The 18,398-nt window shown below is 39.4% G+C and overlaps 2 protein-coding genes across 10 annotated transcripts in view; both read left to right on the top strand.

Annotated features, from left to right (window-relative positions):
* ncam1b (neural cell adhesion molecule 1b) overlaps positions 1 to 4,893 on the top strand; it is a 106,673-nt gene extending 101,780 nt beyond the window's left edge. For all 9 annotated transcript variants that reach the window (XM_084418157.1, XM_084418155.1, XM_084418154.1 and 6 more), the window contains one exon: positions 3,495 to 4,893. In XM_084418157.1, the coding sequence (XP_084274283.1) occupies positions 3,495 to 3,615 (121 nt within the window). In that variant the 3' untranslated portion in view covers positions 3,616 to 4,893. The remainder of the gene's footprint in view (positions 1 to 3,494) is intronic.
* Positions 4,894 to 6,488: 1,595 nt separating this feature from the next.
* zbtb16b (zinc finger and BTB domain containing 16b) overlaps positions 6,489 to 18,398 on the top strand; it is a 49,446-nt gene continuing 37,536 nt past the window's right edge. Inside the window, exons 1-2 of the mRNA XM_084419489.1 lie at positions 6,489 to 6,645; positions 8,242 to 9,521. Coding sequence (XP_084275615.1) covers positions 8,296 to 9,521 — 1,226 coding nt within the window. The 5' untranslated portion in view covers positions 6,489 to 6,645; positions 8,242 to 8,295. The remainder of the gene's footprint in view (positions 6,646 to 8,241; positions 9,522 to 18,398) is intronic.

The raw sequence follows: 18,398 nt of genomic DNA, 5'->3' as shown, positions 1-18,398 counted from the left end.
TGCTGCGTAACACGAGAATGAACCTCATTGGTTCTTGCAGAAGCTCAAGCGTGCTTCGTAACACGAGAACGAACATTATCGGTTCTTGCAGAAGCTCAAACGTGCTGCGTAAGACGAGAATGAACCTCATTGGTTCTTGCAGAAGCTCAAACGTGCTGCGTAACACGAGAATGAACCTCATTGGTTCTTGCAGAAGCTCAAACCTGCTGCGTAACATGAGAATGAACCTCATTGGTTCTTGTGGAAGCTCAAACGTGCTGCCTAACACGAGAATGAACCTCATTGGTTCTTGCTGAAGCTCAAATGTGCTGCGTAACACGAGAATGAACCTCATTGGTTCTTGCAGAAGCTCAAACGTGCTGCGTAACACGAGAATGAACCTCATTGGTTCTTGCAGAAGCTCAAACGTGCTGCGTAAGACGAGAATGAATCTCATTGGTTCTTGCAGAAGCTCAAATGTGCTGCGTAACACGAGAATGAACCTCATTGGTTCTTGCAGAAGCTCAAACGTGCTGTGTAACGAGAATGAATCTCACTGGTTCTTGCAGAAGCTCAAACGTGCTGCGTAACGAGAATTAACCTCATTGGTTCTTGTGGAAGCTCAAACGTGCTGCGTAACGAGAATGAACCTCATTGGTTCTTGCAGAAGCTCAAACGTGCTGCGTAACGAGAATGAACCTCATTGGTTCTTGCAGAAGCTCAAACGTGCTGCGTAACGAGAATGAACCTCATTGGTTCTTGTGGAAGCTCAAACGTGCTGCGTAACGAGAATTAACCTCATTGGTTCTTGCAGAAGCTCAAACGTGCTGCGTAACGAGAATGAACCTCATTGGTTCTTGCAGAAGCTCAAACGTGCTGCGTAACACGAGAATGAACCTCATTGGTTCTTGCAGAAGCTCAAACGTGCTGCGTAACGAGAATTAACCTCATTGGTTCTTGCAGAAGCTCAAACGTGCTGCGTAAGACGAGAATGAACCTCATTGGTTCTTGCAGAAGCTCAAACGTGCTGCGTAACACGAGAATGAACCTCATTGGTTCTTGCAGAAGCTCAAACGTGCTTCGTAACACGAGAATGAACCTCATTGGTTCTTGCAGAAGCTCAAACGTGCTGCGTAAGACGAGAATGAATCTCATTGGTTCTTGCAGAAGCTCAAACGTGCTGCGTAACACGAGAATGAACCTCATTGGTTCTTGCAGAAGCTCAAACGTGCTTCGTAATACGAGAATTAACCTCATTGGTTCTTGCAGAAGCTCAAACGTGCTGCGTAACGAGAATGAACCTCATTGGTTCTTGCAGAAGCTCAAGCGTGCTTCGTAACACGAGAACGAACATTATCGGTTCTTGCAGAAGCTCAAACGTGCTGCGTAACGAGAATTAACCTCATTGGTTCTTGCAGAAGCTCAAACGTGCTGCGTAACACGAGAATGAACCTCATTGGTTCTTGCAGAAGCTCAAACGTGCTTCGTAATACGAGAACGAACATTATCGGTTTTTGCAGAAGCTCAAACGTGCTGCGTAACACGAGAATGAACCTCATTGGTTCTTGCAGAAGCTCAAACGTGCTGCGTAACACGAGAATGAACCTCATTGGTTCTTGCAGAAGCTCAAACGTGCTGCGTAACACGAGAATGAACCTCATTGGTTCTTGCAGAAGCTCAAACGTGCTGCGTAACACGAGAATGAACCTCATTGGTTCTTGCAGAAGCTCAAACGTGCTGCGTAACACGAGAATGAACCTCATTGGTTCTTGCAGAAGCTCAAACGTGCTGCGTAACACGTGAATGAACCTCATTGGTTCTTGCAGAAGCTCAGGTGTGCTGCGTAACAAGAGAATGAATCTCATTGGTTCTTGCAGAAGCTCAAACATGCTGCGTAACACGAGAATGAACCTCATTGGTTCTTGCTGAAGCTCAAACGTGCTGCGTAACAAGAGAATGAATCTCATTGGTTCTTGCAGAAGCTCAAACGTGCTGCGTAACACGAGAATTAACCTCTTTGGTTCTTGCAGAAGCTCAAACGTGCTGCGTAACACGAGAACGAACATTATCGGTTCTTGCAGAAGCTCAAACGTGCTGCGTAACACGAGAATGAACCTCATTGGTTCTTGCAGAAGCTCAAACGTGCTGCGTAACACGAGAATGAACCTCATTGGTTCTTGCAGAAGCTCAAACGTGCTGCGTAACACGAGAATGAACCTCATTGGTTCTTGCAGAAGCTCAAACGTGCTGCGTAACACGAGAATGAACCTCATTGGTTCTTGCAGAAGCTCAAACGTGCTGCGTAACACGAGAATGAACCTCATTGGTTCTTGCAGAAGCTCAAACGTGCTGCGTAACACGTGAATGAACCTCATTGGTTCTTGCAGAAGCTCAGGTGTGCTGCGTAACAAGAGAATGAATCTCATTGGTTCTTGCAGAAGCTCAAACATGCTGCGTAACACGAGAATGAACCTCATTGGTTCTTGCTGAAGCTCAAACGTGCTGCGTAACAAGAGAATGAATCTCATTGGTTCTTGCAGAAGCTCAAACGTGCTGCGTAACACGAGAATTAACCTCTTTGGTTCTTGCAGAAGCTCAAACGTGCTGCGTAACACGAGAACGAACATTATCGGTTCTTGCAGAAGCTCAAACGTGCTGCGTAACACGAGAATGAACCTCATTGGTTCTTGCAGAAGCTCAAACGTGCTGCGTAACACGAGAATGAACCTCATTGGTTCTTGCAGAAGCTCAAACGTGCTGCGTAACACGAGAATGAACCTCATTGGTTCTTGCAGAAGCTCAAACGTGCTGCGTAACACGAGAATGAACCTCATTGGTTCTTGCAGAAGCTCAAACGTGCTGCGTAACACGAGAATGAACCTCATTGGTTCTTGCAGAAGCTCAAACGTGCTGCGTAACACGTGAATGAACCTCATTGGTTCTTGCAGAAGCTCAGGTGTGCTGCGTAACAAGAGAATGAACCTCATTGGTTCTTGCTGAAGCTCAAACGTGCTGCGTAACAAGAGAATGAATCTCATTGGTTCTTGCAGAAGCTCAAACGTGCTGCGTAACACGAGAATTAACCTCTTTGGTTCTTGCACATTAAGCGAACATGCTTGAGCTTCCGTTATGTGAATAAAAGCCTAAATTTTCATTTTTGGGTGAACTATCCCTTTAAGTTGTCTTTGTGGCATACACGTAAAAACAAATCCGAATCAAATCAAAACAAGAGCTTGTGAATCAGCATTGAAATAGTTGATAACCGTCGCTTCAGTGAGCTGTGAACCTCCGCAAAACACTCGAGTCAGTGCATGAGAACTTGAGAAATGGATGTTCAGTTCGTAAACGAATCCTTCAGACCTTTTAGTCAACCCGATTAACCGATTAATTCATGAAACAGACAGAGGAAAGTAAGTCATACAGGTTTGGAGCGACAAGAGAGTGAATAAATGGTGACGACAATGTTTTTTTTGTGTGTGTGTGTCTGAACTGTCCCTTTAATGTCTCAATCCCAGGAAAATTCTGGATGATGAGAGGAGGCCGACCGAAAACACAAAGCTGAAGAAAGTTGCGCCCAGCACAGGAGCAGAACCCAACGCCCTCTCGCAAACAAACAACGCTGAAAGTAAAGCATGAAAAGAAGAATGGAGGAGTAGAAGCGTCGTGGTGACCAGGAACGTGTTTGTTTAATAGTGCCCTTAATGAATTTCTGAACAAAACGGTGTATATTCTACAGACAGAAGTCATGTATGCATTTCCTTTCATTTCGTTTTCATTTGAGTAGACTACACTTTCAGAAATTTCAGTTTGAGGAGTTAAACGGATATCAAATTCATATAATTCAAAAATGTTCTTATAGAAGTTATTGTGTTCCTTCATTCATGTTTCCGTCAAAAGGATGATTATTACAACAGGGCATCAAGTTATTCAGGAGAATTATCTATTCAGTATGAACGTTTTATTTGCATAGTACATTGTTAAAATGTAAATGATTTCTCTTATTTTTGTATCTTGAGTGTTTGAGGGCTAGGTTTGATTCGTTGTTAGTTTTGTATTTTATTATCATTATATTTTATTGACGCTTAACTATTTTGGATGCCTCTTGGATGATGATTATTCACAATGGCCGTTATGTAAAGGCAAAAATATCGTAAGATATTTAAAAATACTGTTATATGACCGAAAGTCTGATAAAGATTTTAAATTATCCATTTGATTCTCTACTGGAGTCTTTATTAGATCAGTTTTTACAGTTATCGTGTGTTTCTAATATTTGGGATTTATACATTAAATCATTCTTCCAACATGCTTCTAAAAAAGCATCAACTTAAACTAAATATCTGCTCATTTTTATAGCGTGCACCTCTGAAGAAATGTTTCACACTGTCACCTGCAAGCTTGTGCACTGTGATTGTGTTATTGAGATTTTTTTTCTTTTTTTCTTTCTTTTTTTTCAAGAAAGTTTACATAGCTTTGCAGTAACCACCGATTGTCCTTTTATCACATGACGTATGTTAACAGGACTGATAGAACACGTGACTCTGACAAGAGTTCTTATGAAATCACTCATTGCATGACCGTCTGCTGGCCCATCTCTGGCCCGAATTGTGCGACCTCACTTGAGCCAGTTCAGGGCAGTCTGGTAGAGAAATGGTGTCTGTTCTGGGTGCTTTCATGATTTCTATGCTTTCTATAATGTTTTGGGGAGAATGGAAGATAATTTTGTTTGCCCACTGTACACAAGTTGTTCACTGCCAGTTTGCCCCATAAATGTAAATCGTTCCATGTATAGCCTATGGGGATTTGACCCGTGACATAGAAGTATGGGTGAGCTTTACAAGGATAAGCAAAGAACATGTTGTAAATTGTGTTGTTCTAACACATTTTGATCAAACTCATTAAAACATTAAAGATTCTCTTAATAGTTTGTTGTGTTTGTGTAGTAGGCTACCAGATGCTTGTCTTCTAACAGCAAATCTATGTTTCCATTTATTTTAGGGGATTTATGAATGTTTTAAAATGTGTTCAACTCTCGTTTTCATTTTAAGCATTATATACAAATTTAAGTATTTATATATGTTTGTACACAATTATCATGGATACCATCAAAATAGGCTACTATAGTTATTGTCACTACAATAAAATGGCAATAACTATTGGCCAACACATCAAAAATAACATTTTCACAAAAGGTTATGTAGACTTGTTCCACTGTTTGGAAGAGATCCCATTTTGACGATAGTAGCCTATTGGAATATGGGTTATTTATTTTTCACTACTAATATATTTATTTATTTATTATTGGTTGTATTATATTTAATATTCCCTCCCTTAACACTGAGAAAATACCCACATACACTTGAAAATAAAGGTTCTAAAAGTGGTCATAGAACATTCCACTATAACCCTTGAGTAAAGAATAAAAAAAAAAGAACAATTTAAAAACCTTTTTTTGCATAAGCAAAATAAATTCTTCATGGAACCAATAATAAAGAACCTTTATTTTTAAAAGCGTATCAATGATTTACCTTGCCCAGCAGGTGGCGCTATTTCATCAGCTTCAGATATTAGTATAGACGAGATCACTACGCATTCGCACGTGCTTTCACATAAACATACTAAACACTAACATGCTTAACGTGGATCTATTCATCTATTTTTGAAATAGCTTAAAGTAAAATCAACCTGCGTGTAGCTGGATGAAGATGAGATGAAGATAATACTTTTTTGTGGTTTCATTGTTTTTGCAAAAACTAAAGACAGCAACATACTGTAACAATAAGGGGTTGCCATTTTTAAAGGGATAGTTACTTACCCTCAAGTTGTTCCAAACCTGTATGAGTTTCTTTCTCCAGTTGAACTAAAAATAATTTAATTTGAAGAATGTTTGTAACCAGAAGGTTGACTGTAGCCATTGACTTCCATAGTAGGAAAAAAAAATACTATGGAAGTCAACGGGTGCCGTCAACTGTCTGGTTACAAACATTCTTCCGAATATCTTCTTTTAAAAGAATAAATAAAATCATACAGGTTTGGAGCGAACTTCCCTATTAAGTAGACAGGATAACACTGAGGCTCTCTAATGTTTTCTAGGTTATCCTTCACTCACTGTTATTGCACGTTTAGGGAATGAAGCTGCATGTCTTCAGATAAGACTGGGGAATGAAGATGAGGTCTTTACATTCACTGCACTGATACGGTGCTTTCGTTTGTGGTCTTATTCTTCTCATGCATTCTTTTTTTGATCTTCATTCATGGTCAAGCTAATCTCTTTCAATGCAGTCATGCTCTGTAAAGTTAAACATCCTCTGAGAGAAGTGTAAGTGGACTGCATGCCAGGCTGTTTTTCGCTGTAAGTTGGTCCTAATACTCTAACAATCAGTCATATGTAAATCACTTGAAGTTTTGGGTTAATTCCAGTGAACGGAACACCACAGTGATGTTTTTTCCCCCCACCAGCACCATCCTAAAAGCCTTAATAATCATAAGGTTCCTGCGCGCGGCGTCTTGGCGCGCCTCAGTGAACGGCGAGCCATTGCTTTGACGTCACGCTGATGATGATGATTGGAATCCGAACGGCGAGTGTAGTGCGCGTGAAGCGGCTCCTGTGAACGTCAGTATGTTGATACCTTAATAACAAGTGTTCAATTTACGCGCCAATTGCAGGTAAGTGACAATAACTTCACCGGTTCTTCCAGATGCTGAATCCGACGATATAAATGCTTATTAGTTGGTTAAAGTGCCGCGAGAATCAGTTAATATTGCGTTGAGGATGCAACTTGTTTCTTGTCTTTTTAAGATACAGCACGCGCCAAGTGCTCTTGTCTCCTGCATGCTCGTTTATGCTTTCAGGACACGTGTTATAAAATGATTACATTTATTAACAAACAGTTGTAAATGTTGCTTAAAACAACTTGTCAATCAGGTGCATACAGTAAAGATAATTTTGAAACATAAGCAGACTGTTGCACCGAGGAAACACGACTGTCTTCGCTGCCTCAGATCTGTTGCTTATTGCCATAATTTGCAAGCCTAATATAATCGTAAATGTAATATAGTCATAGATAGATAGATAGATATGTGAGTTCAATAAACAGTTACTCACGGTATCGGTATCTATTTGTGTGGTTATGAGTGTTCAACCTATTCGGGATTGTCATGAAGGACAAGGTGCATCCGTACCTTTCCCCCTTCATGTCGTTCAAGTCGTTGTTCTTAAATAAAGTGTTTAGTACCAAGGACAGCTTTTTAATGCCATGTCAGATGCCCATAATATCTCGAATGCAATTCACTCACGCGCGCGCGCAAAAAAAAAAAAAAAATCTAATCTTGAGGTTTGATATAAAAGCGGAATGCAATACTTTAGGAAATTGACTTTTACGTTTTATATATTTAAATTTTCAAACTACTTGTTGATATTCTTAAATAATACAATAATAATAGAAAATGCATTAGAATATGACATATTACAGATAATCTTTTGATTTACACACTTTTCGCCTTAATCAGTTAATCACTTCCTTAATATTAGGACTAATAATAAATGTCAATTAATAAAACAACAAAATAATTGTATTAATATATATCTATATTTTTTTTTTCTGAACTTTTTTTATTATAAATTATTTGGCTTTGTACATTCACGCTTATGTGAAACTTACAAACAATTCTCACTATCATTATTGTGTCAGAAAAACATTTGAATTAGTTATTGAACACTTTATCACAAAAAAATCTGCATTAGGATTAGATGATCTTTAAGTAATATATAACTGCTTAGACAATTAGCCTTATCAGTTTTTATAGAGCAGAGTCACAACAGATGTGCGATTAAAATGTCACTCCTGCGGTGAGTTTTCATTCTTTTCTACCGCAGGAATGTCACTCAGTGTTACTACAAAATGAAAGGCCCAGTTAAAACGAATTATGCTTCTTGCCAAAAGAGCAAATATTGCAATCGCAAGTTCCCCTCAGGCATATGTCGAATGCCGTCAGTTCATTTTCACCTGGCAGCTTTCCACTACTATCACTGCGATTGCATAATATTAAGTACATTTTGTGATGATTGGCTAGTGGCTCTGTTAGGAGGTTCAACAACAACAACGCCTCTTTGTCTTTTTCTCAAAACACTGAGTTAACCTGTTTGAGTGATGATTAACATGACCTGTGTAACTGAGATGAATGAACTGAGCATTGCACATATCACGTAGTGTATTTTGTGCTCATTCTTGTTTTTGTGACATAACTGATTGCCGTTTACAGGAGCACTCAAGGAGAGAAGCAAATCTGTGAGATGGTTCGGTAAATGTCGATGTAATGGATTTGACTAAAATGGGTGCGATCCACCTCCAGAACCCCGGCCACCCCGCATCGCTCCTGCAGAAGGCCAACCAGATGCGCCTCTCTGGGACATTGTGTGATGTGGTCATCATGGTCGACAGCCAGGAGTTCCATGCCCACAGAACCGTGCTTGCATGTGCTAGTAAGATGTTTGAGATCCTGTTCCACCGCAACAGCCAACATTACACTCTGGACTTCCTCTCACCAAAGACCTTCCAGCAGATTCTGGAGTACGCCTACACCGCCACGCTCCAAGCCAGGCTGGAAGACCTGGACGACCTGCTGTACGCCGCAGAGATTTTAGAGATCGAGTACTTGGAGGAGCAATGCCTGAGGATCTTGGAAACCATCCAGGCATCCGAAGAGAACGACACAGATGTGAACATGAATGAGAACGGTGCAGAAAATGTCGATGACCGTAGGATCAAGTACCTTAAGAGCACATTTATCTCTAAAAAGCATTCCATACAGGACGCCGGCTATGGTGCTGCCGCCCGCCATCGCCTGGCCCTGGTTAGCATGGTCGATACGAGATCTTCAGAGTCCGCCCAGCTGGGTCTTTCAACCAGCAGTCCGACTAAAGCAGCCGTAGAGGGCCTGATGAGCATGGGTCAGTCCGTCCTCCAAGGCAACATGGCCCAGAGTTTCTCCCATAACCTTGGGAAGGCATCTCCATTGCTAGATAAGATCAAAACTGAGATGATGCAGGTAGACGAGGACTACCAACACGAAGGCGGCTTCCCCAGGAACGGGGAGGGCGGCGGAGACTCCAGGCAGCACCGGGACACTCCTGGAACCCCGACCAGAGGCAGCGTCATCACCAGCGCCCGCGAGCTCCACTCCGCCGATAGTTCTGCTGATTCCCAAGGAGACAACAGCCAAGCGGCTCTGGTCAATATGGCCAGTCTGGCTGATAGACATTTCGCTTCGCTGTGCTCTATCCCGTCCAACCATAAGAGCGAAAGCATGCTGCCCTTGCCTGTGTCCATGGCCTCGTCGCTACATGTGCCATCCTCCCTGGCCATGTCGATGGATTTCAGTGCATATGGGGGGCTTTTCCATCAGAGCTTGATTCAGAGGGAGTTCTTGAGCAAGCTCGGGGATTTCACAGCCAGTGTGAAGCAGGAGGTCCAAACCCAGAAAGAACGATGCGAGGTGTGTGATATGGAGCTGCCTGATAATGAAGCTGCTGAACAACACAGGTGAGTGAAGTTATTTGAGGCTTTCCTGTTGGCTTGTCATGTTATTTATATTTATGTAAGGAATGGAACCCTATGACATTCTTCGTTCCGTGGAACCCAAAAAAGAGAAAGTAAGCAGAATGTTCACACTGCTCTTTTCCATACAATCATACAAGTGACAACGGTGACCAAAACTGATGATTTAAAATGATTTTTGGCGCCAAAAAACACGAAAGACATTTGCGTTGGAAAAACACAAAACGCGAGCAATGGAATGGAATGAAAAAAAAAAAGGTCCTGAAGACATGTTTTTTTAAAAGTTGACCTTAACTCGAGCATTGCGAGATGCGAACACACGGCGTTTTTACGTTGAAAAACGTGAGATTCGAACAGTGGAATGCGGAAAAAATGCAAAGTCTCTCTTATTTTCACGTGACGTAGCAAAAGACGTGAGCACAATATTGGAAGACTTCCATTTAGCGCATGTTTACATGTATACAGTGTGGAAAAGACTGCTTTTGTGGTCTTCAGAAGAAAGTAAGTCATACAGGTCTACTGTATAAAACAACATGAGGTTGAGTAAATGACTACAGAATTTTCATTTTGGGGTGAACTGTCCCTTTAATGTACTTCCTCAGGCTTGTTGAAAGCAGTGCTGCGCAGGATAGAAATGTCTGCCAGATCTGCACAGGAAGACCTTGTCTTTTCACAAAAGAAAGAGCGAGGTCTTCCTGTGCAGAAAAGAAGTGCTGTTTAGTACAGCTTGACCGTGACCTTTCCTCCATAACCTGTGGCTTGTCTCTGTCAAAATGATCAGCCAGGAGCAGCTTTGCTCAGATGGACAGATGGATTAGAAGCACTATTTTTCGAAACTAAAACGACCAATACATATTCGAAAAATCAGTCCATTTTTGTTTTTGCGCAGAACGTCCTCACGCTTTCACTTGGTGGACATCCAAATGGTGTCATGCCATATGTCAAAATAAAATATTTATTGCCGTAGTTGACATATGAAACCCATTACTTGTCAAGCAAAGCCCATCCTTATTGCAGTTTTATTGGTTTGGGCTTGACTGATGGCCATGCAGTTTAAACTTGGACTCTCAAACAGTAGGTTGTGCTTTATCTGTATTTATCAGAGTGGAAGATAACCCTGCACCGCTCTCCTTAGTCTCTGTGGTGAAGATGGTCTGATAGTGACTTTAGCCTTCTGTCGGACACAGATAAAGTGGCCACACGTTGTGTGTATTGCAGTGCACCTGATACTCTTTCATTCATTCCCACAAATGCTGAGCTGAACCCGGTGACACTGACCCGGGTTTCCTGTCTGAGACCTGACGAACACGTCCTATCAGATTTTCTCCATTCCAGTGTGGCGCTAAAACACATGGTGCTCCTTCTTTGTCCGGTCTAATGCATTTAGAAATACATACAAAGATCAACTAGTACATACAATGACTTGAAAACACATTTTCTACTGTGTTTTGTTATAATAATAAAAAAAAACTTTTTAAAGAAAATCTAGTAGTTTGGCATAATCGGTCACAATTTTAACTATTACTAACTATTAATTTTGACTTTTGCCTCAATAAACTCTTGACTTAAAGTAGATGTTAAGTTTATGAATTGGGTTGGATTAGGGATGTAGAATATGGTTATGCAGAATAAGGCATTAATATGTGCTTTATAAATACAGCCAATATCCTAGTAATATGCATGCTAAAAAGCAACGAGATAATAGTGTGAATTGGATGCTAAACTAAAGTGTTACCGCATAATATTTTATTATATTATTATTTCGTAATTTGTTTAATTAAGTATTCGCCAAAAATATTCGCCAAATCAAAGTCAGTAACAAGGTTAAGATGGCAGTACAGTAATCACATCCAGACAGTAGGTCAGTAGGCTAGTCATTCGCTAATATTTGTGCATAAACTCAACTTGCCCTCTTTCTGGTTTGTGAACAGTGACAGATGTTAAGATCCGCCGACATCTGACTTGCACACAGGACGTTATGAAAGCCCCAGGGCCCCACAGGGTCATTGTGGTCATGGTGAGGCGACCCAATACCAATAACAGTTAAACTTTTGCCCCAATTGCGAGAGGCCCTCAAAGTCGTGAATCTTAACCCAGATGCACCCGCCAAAGCCTTCCCAGTCCTCTGGAACGAGTCTAAACACAGCCAGCCATTTGACGTAAATGCGATAGCGGTGGACATCACAACAGTCGTGCAACAAACACACTCTCCTCTGGATTGAGACCTATGCAAGCCGCTGTGCTTGGTCTCGCTCCTGTCATGCATGTCATTTCTGCCCCGTGGTCGAGCCGAGGAATGTGCTGCTTCCACTGAGTGGATTTGATCTGCCGCTGATGTGTACTCACAATCTACCGTGGGCGGCAGGGAGGCGAGTGATGTGTGCAGGGGCTCTAGGGACACAGATCAGCTCGGCTGCTTAGGAATCCCTGGAAGTGGGAGATCCTTGAGCACTCGCATTGGCCTCGGCGCTCACAGCTCTAATTAGATCTTTTGTTATAGAGCAAACAGAGTGAGATTGAGAGACAGTGAGAGGTCAAGAAAGACAGATGAAATATAGATATATAGGAGGCAAGGGAGGCAGTGCCTACTCACTGGGTTTGCTGGGGGGTAATTGAGAATGAATGGGGAAAAGTCATGTGAGAGGAGGCAATATCCATGTGATTTGATATTATTGTAATGATTGGATACGATTGGTTCGTACGATAAATTCCGCCTCTTGTTTTCATGCATTCCATATTCATAAATCAGTCTGAATGAACAAAATGATGGCGTTAATGGGAAGACTATTTAAAAATTAAGTAAACAACTCACCCACTTAGATATCACCGCTATGTCACATCCAAATCAACTTTGAAATGGCCTGAAAACACGATGACTGGTGGTTTTAGTGAGCAATCAGCTTGGTGAAAATAAAAATACGTCTTTGTGTCTGTGACCAGTGTTTGCCAAGTGCGATGACTGGTGGTCCGAAAAAATAAATCACTTCACAAATAAAATATATTGTTTAAATTATTATTGCATTTAGTTATTATTTTGGAATAAATGTAAAATGCTTAGACTTAGACTTCCTTTATTAATCCCAGAGGGGAAATTAAAACACTTAAAAATACTAACTTGATTAGATTTATACTTGGTTTTAATAAACAGAACATTAATAACATTGTTAATGTAAACAAACAAAATATAATTTATATATATATATATATATATATATTTTTTTTTTATGAAATGCAGCCTTGGTGAGCATGAGAATTCTGTCAAAAAAATTTATTATTCATGTTACACTTAATGTTTTCACATATTTCTGGTTAAACAATACATAAAAACAAAGAAAATCTATTTGTATTTTTACTTAAATGTTGTTCTAACATTTAATATATTATAAATTAGGTATATATAATATATATACACTGATATATAACATTTATTTAATAAAATACAGTAACAACAGTAATATGTGTAGTATAAAATAGAATTAAAAATAATTTTTCTGTTTTATGATGTTAATCCTGTAATAGCAAAGCTGAATTATTCCAGTCTATCATTACTTCCACAAAAATATTTAGCAGCACTTTAAGAATGATTTCTGAAGGATCATGTGACACTGAAGACTGGAGTAATGACTTCTGAAAATGCAGCTTTGGTCTCACAGGAATAAATTCCATTTTAAAATATATTAAAATACGTAACTGTTATTTTAAATTGTAAAAATATTTCACAATATTACTGCGTTTTACTGTATTTTTGATCAAATAAATGAAGCCTCAGTGAGCATAAGAGACTGCTTTCAAAAAATTCCAATCCCAAACTTACGAACAGTAATGTACACATACGGCGGTTCAATAGTAAAGAAACTAAAGCACAGAGATAATGAGTGTCTTTCACACACCAGGCTTCAGAGCTCATCTATTGTCTTCTCAACTGTTGCTTCAGATGACCTTTTGTTTACTCAGCCTCTCCCTTTATCCTCTGTTAAACCACGACAGCAGCCCTAACTTACATGCCAGTAGTCTCCTGAGAGGACACTGTATATGGCCTTTCTTAACAGGAAGTTTGGTTGACCTGATTAAGATTATCACAGGTAATCATACGCTGCAGTTTATTTTATCTATGTTGGGATCTGAGCTTTTAGATGCCTGTCTATATAATAGCAAGATAAAGAAACAAAATGGACTATACAACGTGAAAAGCTATCTCTGACCTGAACCTCTTCAAGTCATGTTTAGTTTTTTAAATATAATATTTGTTTTTCTTGAATAACACATTTAACAACCCATTTTAGGTTACAATAGGTGTATTTTAGGTTTAATTAAGTATTTTTATGAAAAGATCAATTTACTTGAGAAGCCGAATTGTGTGGCAAATAGTGTTTTAAGAATAGCCTCACTCAGTTTTGTCTATTAATGCCTGTAATAAATTAAATACTGCTAACACTTTAGTTTGGGGACCAGTTCTCGCTAATAACTAGTTGCTTATTAGCTTGCATATTACTAGTATTGGCTGTTTATTAGTACTTATAAATCACATATTAATGCCTTATTCTGCATGACCATATTCTACATCCCTTAATCCTACCTAATTCGTTAAGCTAACAACTAAATAAGCAGTTAATTGAGGCAAAAGTCATAGTTAATGGTGCATGTGTTCCCCAAACTATTTTAGATTTGTAAAGATAGCTCTAGTGATAGATCATGAATCTACTGAAAGATTAGCATGACATTTATAAGGATCCACAGTGTAGAAGGGGCCAAAGAAAACACATTGAGCCCATTAATGGATAACCCAGCCTCCGGAGAAGATATGTTTTCAGAGAGCATTGCCCTGGTCAAGCTTCATTAGCGCTTCAAGCCCTTCCTGTCCCACAAGACTATGGCCACCCAGTGATCTTTAAACTTCTGTCTTCTCCGCAGACCTCTGGAATCCAGTTGGTCAAGACTTTAAGCCCTTTAGTATCTTTTCACCCCAAAGCCTGCTATCAGGCAAAGACAGGACTCTTTCAGCCCTTATCACGGCTATACAGGTCAACTCTTTAGGGTCGGGTCAAACTTCTGACCTTTGGCGCCCTGAGGGTGTTTTTTCTTCTCTTTCGCGCATTGTTCTTGTGTTCAGACCCTCTTTTGTGTGTTTGAGTGTGTGCGCGCCTGTTTTCGTAGCTCTGGCCGTAGCCTTGGGGGTTGGGTGACTTATTGATTGGCGACTCTGAGATTCAGCTGAAAACAGTGACTTTAGTCACAGTTCCTAAACTCTAGCGTAATATGCCAAAATACAAACAACTTTGATTTTGTTGGCTCGGCCACATGTTTTGCTGTCTGTGCCCTTGTAACCCAAACCTCTGATCAAAGTAAAAGGTTAGTTTAATCCTCGGGGTGATGACCGGTAGCCTGCATTTCACACTAATTCCACACAGTTAGCGTAATGTGGCCTTTGTGCCAGAGCTCTTGTTGGCTCACTGAGAGAAAGAGTCAAAGTTTACATCCAGCCCTTTCCCTTTGAAAGTGTTTATAGTGGCCGCTTTAGTCTTGGGCTTACACAAATATACCTGCATATCATTATAGTGTATGTAAACTTGAAGAAAATGCAAAAATACACAGTATTCTGGCTAAAGATGGGCTTTGAAGCATTCATTGTCTTACAAAGATGTCAGAAATTACTGCATTTAATGTAAATACTGTAAAACTTAAGCCATTCAGTATTTTAATAATTACACAATATTGTAATACTTAAACTGTCAAAAACATTTTGTTAATCAGTATTTTTGTCTTGTTTTCCAGTAAAATGACTAAAATCTATCTATCTATCTATCTATCTATCTATCTATCTATCTATCTATCTATCTGTCTATCTATCTATCTATCTATCTATCTATCTATCTATCTGTCAATCTATTTATCTATCTATCTAGGAATGGGTAATTCATTACTACAATTTGAGATTGATGACCACATTTGATGTAAACACTGCAATTGAATCATTTTCTTATTTCTAGATAGATTCACTTATTTAAACTAATAACATATGAGAGATACTCCAGTACACTGAGGGAACCCTAAAATTAAATGTTTAATGTTTAAAGATTAGAAAAATACTAAGATAAGTTTAAAGGTCCGGGATTCAGCAAACTATCAAGGCCAATGAGTCAAATTTGAGCAGTTGTGTAAAAAAAAAAAAAAGAAGACTGTTATTGCTGCCATAGTACTTGTTTGTGCAGTGTCACATTGACCTTGTGTGAGACACATAACCTTACCTGGAAACTGAGTTTAAAAGAATAATAATGTTGTTTGAGAGGCCGTGGTGCATGGTCCTCAGCTAAGTATTTACATTTTCAGTACAAAATGATAGTAGATCACCACACTGTTGTTACACCATGTTCCCAGGCAGCATTTCCAACCTCCATTACAGCGTTAGAAGTTTTCTAGACAAAACTCTGTGAAATTACCAGCGGCAATCTTTCAATAGACCCTGAGGGAAGCACAGTCAGCTGTGAGGATGTACTCGGGCTGTCATAATGGCACTGGCCTCGCTCGCACAATGCCATAAGGTCATTGAGCATCCAATGCACGGGTAAATTGAACACTTCCCAATTTGCTGAGAATCTTTCCAGTTTCCCTCTCTAGCCTTGCAAGGAAGAACGTCACTGAAACCGCTGCCAAACATGGTTTTAATATACAGCCTGTGCCACATTATGTTGAGTTATTTTGTTGTGGTTTGTTTGGTATCTTAACAAAAACAGCTAATTCCAACCTAAAGCATTAAACATCTGTTTGCAACTTATCCCTCTCTGTTTGTTATACAGACATTAATGATGCCTCAAATCATGAGTAGAGTTGTGCTGTTACTCAAAAAGTCATAAACAATTTTCAACTGGTGGATGATAAAGCAAAATCACAAAGTCTTACATTAATAGGAGGCGCACGCCTTGAGAGACCAGGATTCATGAAAATTTTTGAGAAATAAGCTAATGGTTTTCTTAAGATGAATTATAAGTTCATAAGAATGTTCCTAAGTACAAATCTTGAGAAATTCTTAAGAGGTTACGATGTTATTCAAGGTCTATATTTGACGTTTTTGTAGAGTTGTTACTGAATTTCACATGTTATTTACAATGATTTTTTAAGAAGTTTTTTTTTTTGGAATTCTTAAAGGTATAGCGGAGGATTTTCTTTTTCCGGGTGGATCATCAAGACTATTGGTCCTCCTAAGTGTCAATCATTCTGGTGATATGTTTACGTAAGGCCGTCGTACGTGCTCGTGCACACGATTCACACGATGGCGTGCGCTCAAAACACAGGTTGGGCTTCCCACTGATGCCTCAGTCGCGAAGTTTCTACTTGACAGGTAAAGTTTGGCATGCTATTTGGAGAAATCCATTTAAAATCACTGCTAGTAAAAGTTAATGTAAGCTATGAATAGCTCGTGCATGCTCTCTCATGCACACGTTTAATAGGCGTTCCCTCTCGGGAGCAGGTAGAGTGTTGCGCATGTGCATTTTTTCAAAAAGTGGAGAGGGCGGTTCTTTTCTAAAATTCGGGAAAATCCTCCGCTATACCTTTAAGTGTTCTTTAGAACAATCTTAAAGAAAAAAGATAAGAACATTTAACATTTTTAAGAATGTAAAATATTGTCATCTTCATTTTAAAGTAAAAAATTAGCTGTTAAGAATAATAATTAATTATATATAATTATATTATTCTTTTTTTTATTTTTATTTTTTGACTTGGCAACCACCCAGAACACCCCAGCTATCTTGATAAATGGACATTTGTTTGTGGGTTTGTGTGAAGTGATTCTGTTTTCTCATTCATGCTTCATAGGGTTTTCTCATACTGCATCGGGGAAGACTTCCTTTAAAGCCGCCTCATTGGTAATTTGGCAGTGCTCTAGTATCCGATTGCACACATCAGCCCCTGAATTGCTCTCTCAGTGGGAAAGGTACTCTAGCAGCTCTGCTCTGGCCTGCCATTAATCAAAGCCACTTCCAGTGGCCCACTCCAGAAACACAAGCGCTTGCCCTGTCTCAAACAGACAGCTCGACAATTTGTCTCCTTAGAGAAAGTCGACATTTTAATGCCTGCATTTTAATAGGAATGTATAACAGCGGTCTGTAGAGACAAATGGACCATCATCTTTACAGATTGGTTTTGCTCCTCTAACCTCGTCTGAACTGTTTTGTTCAGGGCAGGTGTACTTAAATCGACCAGAAGATTGAGTTTTAACACTTTGTTCTTTCAAAGGTTCGATTTCCATGTTTAACGTTGGTTTAACATTGATCTGACTTCAGGATTATTTGATGTTCTTTTGTTACTGTCTGCATCTGCATATCAGTGTCAGATACTGGAGCACAAACTATTCTGTTTGAATAATGCAGTGAGTTGTTATTTTATTTGTCTGTGTCTATTTGGGTTTGCTTTAAATTGACAGTGACTGGGATCAAGATGAGAAGTATTGATTTTCCTCTTATTGTTCCATTTACCAGGTATTTCTCCACATCTCAGATCGGTTTTGTTCAATCTTTCATCTTTCGCGTCTTTCAAGGGGACTTAGCGAGTGAGATTAATAGGGGTTTTTGAAAGGTGCTCTTTTGCTGAGCAATTCAATTGTTGGCAATACAATTAATAATAATAGCAATTGGCGGTTACACTTTATTTTAAGGAGTCATTGTTACAGTGTAATTATACATTTAAGTACTGAGTAATATTAAGCAACTACATGTACTTACTATAGGGTTAGGGTAGGATTAGGATGTGGTTTAGGGTTAGTTGCATGTAAATATGCAGAATTTACTGTTATTACTAGTACTACGATACATATAACATTTGTAACAAGGACACTGTAAAATAAAGTGTTACCCAACTCGCTGTTAA

Source organism: Rutilus rutilus (assembly GCF_951802725.1).
Source record: "Rutilus rutilus genome assembly, chromosome: 9".
Lineage (NCBI taxonomy): Eukaryota > Metazoa > Chordata > Actinopteri > Cypriniformes > Leuciscidae > Rutilus > Rutilus rutilus.
This window is presented reverse-complemented; position numbering and strand designations above follow the sequence as displayed.